Source organism: Nicotiana tabacum, chromosome 5 (genome assembly GCF_000715075.1).
Source record: "Nicotiana tabacum cultivar K326 chromosome 5, ASM71507v2, whole genome shotgun sequence".
NCBI lineage: Eukaryota > Viridiplantae > Streptophyta > Magnoliopsida > Solanales > Solanaceae > Nicotiana > Nicotiana tabacum.
In genome coordinates, this window is record NC_134084.1 from 70,636,216 (window position 1) to 70,641,970 (window position 5,755).

Below are 5,755 nucleotides of genomic sequence, written 5' to 3' on the forward strand. Positions count from 1 at the left end.
TTTCCATAACGCGTGTCGATTCTATTAGCCAGGCGTGTTCTGCAGACACATTCATTGTCGACCTACTGAAGCGTGCTAGTAAATTGCAGGCGTACGTTGATTCCTCTGTCCCCATTGCTTAATGGTTGGAGCATGGTTGTAATGTCCAAATATTAAACAATTAAAATTGTTTCTCCTTTTGATTCTAAAAGCATCCATCACATGCTTTTATTTATCCAAGATAACTTTCCATGGGTATTACACTCTTCCATGTGACACTTTTGTTCAACAGCATGTGTTGTCTGGTGGTTTGTAACACCCAAAACGTGAGATTCCATCTTTTGTCGAAAAGTTGAATTGTCTTATATTTCCAAAACGCATGCTGCATTTCCTAGAAATTCCCTAGCGTGCTGGTGCATTCTCCAAGCGCATTGGCATCTATTATTGTCCAGAACTTCACGTGCCCATCTTGTTTTCCCATCCTATTTCAGTACTTCCCTTTGATGTGAATGACTGTCATGAAACGAAAATTACAAAAATGCCAAAGCCTACCTTTAGTGTCCTCCCAGTGGATTGAATGCAATGCAATAATACCACCACTTGAGATTCTACTATAAGATTAGGCTTTAGCTTCGATGATATACCTGCAAAAAATGAACAAAGTTAGCCAAAAAATTGCTATCCAAACTCTCCTCAAGAATGATTCGAGTGTGATAACAAAATGAATCCTCTTTTCCTCCTAATTCCTTGCAACCTTCACTCTTATCTAAGGGCATTGCATCTTATCTTCGTTAATAATCCTCCTTCCTTTTGAGTCCATATCCCAGAAACCATGGCATTCAGTATTTCCTTCATCTAGAGCATAATTGGCAAGGTGGTCTGCTAATGTATTCCCTTCTCTGAATATGTGTGTGACCTTGATGATACTTTGTTCCTTCAATCTTAAAATCTCCTCTACATGTTCAGTAATATACCAAGGAGGCTTCCATGATTCCTCTATAATGTTCTTTAATAGCATAGAATCTGTCTGCAGCCATATCTGGAAATAATTAAGATTTTTGCACATCTTCAATGCCTCCACAATAGCTACCGCTTCTGATTCATTGTTGGTTCCTTCAGAAATCTCCCTTCCTTCTGCATATATCAAATCACCTACCTCATCCCTTATGCAGAAACCAATTGAACTCCTCCATGGGTTCCCTCTACATGCTCCATCCATATTTACTTTGATCCATCCTCTTGAAGGAAATTCCCATAACACTTTATCATATTTCAATCGAGGTGTGTATTGCTCCATCATTGTCAGTAAGTCCAGCCACTTGTGAGGCACATGTAGTCCAGGCTTTTTTAGTTGGACCAGAGCTTGCATAGTAGATGACACCTGGTAAATAACTCTGCTCACTGACACTGCTTCTCCATATTTCAAACTGTTTCTTCTCTTCCAAAGTTCCCATACAATGCATGCAGGTAGAGCTTGTAACACTGACTTCAATCTAGGTACAACTGGTGATGTCCAACACTTTGTAATTGCTTGATGTAATGACAACCCATCTAATGCAATTCCTGCTCTCCTCAGGAAGTAAGTCCAAACACTTCTAGTTGCATTGGATGTGAAGAACAGATGTAGTAATGACTCTTCCTTAGGATCAGCACAACACCAACATTTAGATGGCATAGAGTATCCTAGTTTACGCAAGAAATCATCAAGTGGCAGTTTGGCTTTCCACACCTTCCACAGGAAGAAGGATATCTTGAAAGGTAAACCTTTTACCCATATCATCTTGTAAGCTAATCTTGGGTTGGCTCTTCTTCGCAGGTAATCCCATGCAGACTTTACTGTAAAATGTCCCCTTGTCTCAAGCATCCAGAAAGGAGTATCTAACTGTGAACTTTCAGTTGGTGGTCTAATATTCTGCACAATGTGGTGTGCCAAATCTTTTTGTAGGCTCTTAAACATTTTATCCACATTCCACATACCATTTTCAATCGGATCATTCACATTATGAATATCCTCATCGATACCAAACTCTGCAGGTACTTGAAAATATAAGGCTCCCATCTCAGTCCAATTGTCATACCAAAATAGAGTTGATCCCATTCTCAGTTTCCAGTAGATTTGATGCTCAATCAAGTCCCTACATTCTAGCATTTTTCTCCACACGTAGGATCCATGCTTCCAAGGTACAATTACTGCATTCAGTTTCTTGTAGTACTTTTGACTTATAAAAGAACTCCACAAACTAAGCTTAGTCCTAAAATTCCACCATAATTTGTAGAATAGTGCCTTGGATACATCATGTAGGGACCTGAAACCTATGTCACCCTCCTCATAAGGCATACAAAGGTTAGTCCAAGACGCCCAATGTCTAGTGCTGCCTCCCACATTGCTGCTCCAGAAAAACTTGGCAAAAATGCTATGTAATTTGTTGATCACATAACTTGGTGGATTAACTGCTGACAACATATGAATTGGGATACTCTGCAGGACATTTGCGATCAAAACAACTCTACATCCTACAGAAAGGAGTTTGCCTTTCCATGACTGCAGTTTGTCCATAACCTTGGTGATTAATCCCTGGTAATAGTCTCCCCTTCTTCTTGCATAAAAAATAGGACAGCCAAGATAGGTCATAGGGAAACATTGTCTTCGCATACCTGTAATCCTTTCCACCTTGTTAATCACTTCATTATTCATTAAATGATGCAGGTATATGGCTGATTTAGCTTTGTTCACCAGTTGACCAGATGATGATTCATAAGCTTGCAAAACCTCCATCACAAGTCTCAATGAAGTTTCATCAGAAGAGCAGAAAATGATCGTATCATCAGCGTATGATAGATGATTTATTTTTGGGCTCCATTTTGGCATTCCAAATCCACAGAAATACAGGTTAGTGTGTAGTGAATTCAATCCCCGAGAAAGTGCTTCTACTACTAGAATGAATAGAGTTGGTGACAAAGGGTCACCCTGTTTAACTCCCCTCGATGATTTGAAGAAACCATTAGGCTGACCATTTATAAGAATAGAGTACCAATTGTTCCAAATAAAATCAAAGATCAAGCCAATAAGAGCTTCAGGAAATCCCATTTTTCTTAGTATTTTGGTCAGGAATAGCCATAATAGCCTATCGTAAGCTTTTGTCATATCAAGCTTAATCACAATGTTTGGACCTGCTTTTGTTCTCAACCTGATATCCTTAATGATTTCTTGAGTTAGCAGTACATTCTCAACTATGCTTCTGCCCTTCACAAAACCTGCCTGTTCCTCTGAGATTATGTTTGGTAATAATTCAACCAACCTCTCATGAATAACCCTAGAGAAAATCTTGTTATCAAAGTTGCTAAGACTGATTGGTATCATGTCTGCAAAGGTCATAACTTCTTTTTTCTTTGGTAATAAAACCAGGTTTGTGTGTGTCACACTCTTTGGAAACTGCTGACCGCAAAAGAAAGCCTTGACCATGCTTACTACATCTTCTTCAATAATTTCCCAGCATGTTTGGTAAAAGGCTCCAGTGAATCCATCCGGTCCACCAGCTGAGTCCCCATTCAACCCCATAAATGCGCTCTTCACTTCTTCATTGGAAGGCAAAGCCATCAATCTTTCATGTTGATCACTATCTACCATTAAAGGTATATGATTTAGAATATAAAAATCATTTGGAAACTGCACTCTCTGTAAATTGATCCTTGTAGAACTTTATTGCTTCTTCTGCTATTAAGTGATCTTCTTCAATCCAGATACCAAGGCTATTCTGGATCCTTGATAATTTCAGTCTCTTCCTTCTCCCATTAACTTGGGCATGGAAGAATTTAGTATTTCTATCGCCATCTTTGAACCATAACATGCCAGCTTTTTGTCTCCAGAATTCTTCTTCTAATGCAAGATATTTAATCATTTCAGCTTGGACCTGTTGTAATCTTTGTCTATTCATCTGTGTAGGATTGACTTCAAATTGTCTTTCATGAACCATGACCACCTCCTCAAGGCTTGCAATCTTTTGGAATATATCCCCATATGTAGCTTTGCTCCAGGTAGATAGTGCTTATTTAAGCTTCTTTAACTTGTAGTTAAAAATGAAGAAAGGGTTAGCACTAAAATCAGCATTCCAATTCTCCTTTACTACATCTTTGAAGGTTTCATGCTTCGTCCAGAAGTTAAGAAATCTGACTGACTTCTTAATTGGCGTAGTTTCTATATCACATTTCAGCAGCATTGGGCAATGATCAGACCCAATTTTGGATAGGTGAGTTATCTCCAATCCAGGAAAGGTCTGTTGCAATTCAGTATTGCCAAAACATCTATCCAATCTTTTAAAAATGCATTCCTCCTCTGATCTTCCATTCCACCATGTAAATATGCTTCCTTTAAAACCCAAGTCTGTCAAGTTGCAGGTATTGATGCAGTGTCTGAAGTCATATACTTCAATGAGAGAAACTGGAAATCCCCCATATTTCTCTTCCTCATCCCATATCATATTAAATTCGCCTCCAACTAGCCAAGGTACTGTCATATCTGATGTCATTGCATACAACGTATCCCACAGTTCTATTCTTTCAGTGCGATCACATTTGGCATAGACTAGTGCAAGGATGAGCTCAACATGTTTTTCAGAGTGCATCAATCTCAAAGTCAGCTGTTGAGTCATGTTATATAAAATAGTAACCTCAAAAATTTCATTAAAAGCCCAAATCTTATTTGACACATTCACCACAGCCTGTGCCAAACCAATTCTTGCTCTATACCTCTCCATTTTGTGAGACTGTTGCATAGGCTCAAGGATTCCTATGAACTCAAAATGATATTTTCTGTGCATTGTAATCAGCCTTTCAAATGCTTGCATTGTGTTTACTGACCTGGCATTCCATATAATGGCATCCATTAAATGTTTTGGGATTTGGACAGTGTTCTCCTTGTTTGTACTCCACTAACTAGGACAATAGAAGTCTCTTTTGACTGTTTCTTTTTTCCCTTTGTTGCAGATTTTACTAGTTCAATAAGCTTTGGTGACAGATCTCCCTGCTTGGCAACATTAAGGAAATTTTGTGCAGTGGATTCCCCATCCATGTCTCTACCTTTAAGTTCTGCGTGGTTAACTTGATCATGTGCTTCTACTGCTTTTTTTGATGTAACAATATCCTCTGCCTGGTTGATAAGTTTTGCATCTTTTTTAGCATGTTCATTGGTCAACAGCATTGTATTGTTCAATGGAACGTTACTTCCTTCTACATCCTGCACGATGCTCAATGGAACAGTACTTCTTACATAAACCTACACGGCCATAGCTCGGTTCTTGTCTGCATTCTCATCTTGTTTCTTGTCTGCATTTTCAGCTTCTTTCAAGGCATTACTAACAGCATTATATGAAGTCCCTCCTTGATCTATAATATTAATGTTCCCCTCTTTTGTCTTTTCTGTTGCTGCATTTGTGCATTCGCTGATGCTTTGAATATTGATTGCATTGGCATTACAATTAACAATTTGATCCTCATCTTCCACTTCATTTCCTCCAAATTCTTCATCACTATGCATTATATCTGGAATCTGACCATCTGCTAAGTCTTCCTCTGTTTGGTTGAGCCATAATCTCCCTCCTGCCCATTTTTCTTTTTCATTGGTCCTGAATTTCTCAAAATTTGTATCTTCAACAAATTCATTTTCTTTGTTGTTTGCTAATTGTTGTTCAACATTGGTGTCCTGTGAAGGAATGTCTTGACATGAAGTATTGACTTGAACTACATTATTTTTGAATGCTTTTTGGACCCAATGGGCAAT

At 38.5% G+C, this 5,755-nt stretch overlaps 1 protein-coding gene across 1 annotated transcript; it reads right to left on the reverse strand.

The window, feature by feature from the left end:
- Positions 1–4,025: 4,025 nt before the first annotated feature.
- LOC107788409 (uncharacterized) lies at positions 4,026–4,862 on the reverse strand. Its single transcript, XM_016610094.1, has one exon. The coding sequence runs from the start codon at positions 4,860–4,862 to the stop codon at positions 4,026–4,028; it is 837 nt and encodes a 278-aa protein (XP_016465580.1).
- Between the last annotated feature and the right edge of the window lie 893 nt (positions 4,863–5,755).

What these genes read in the sequence shown, in the direction of transcription:
- LOC107788409 (XM_016610094.1), bottom strand. Translation starts at nt 4,862, where the DNA reads ATGGATGCCATTATATGGAATGCCAGGTCAGTAAACACAATGCAAGCA.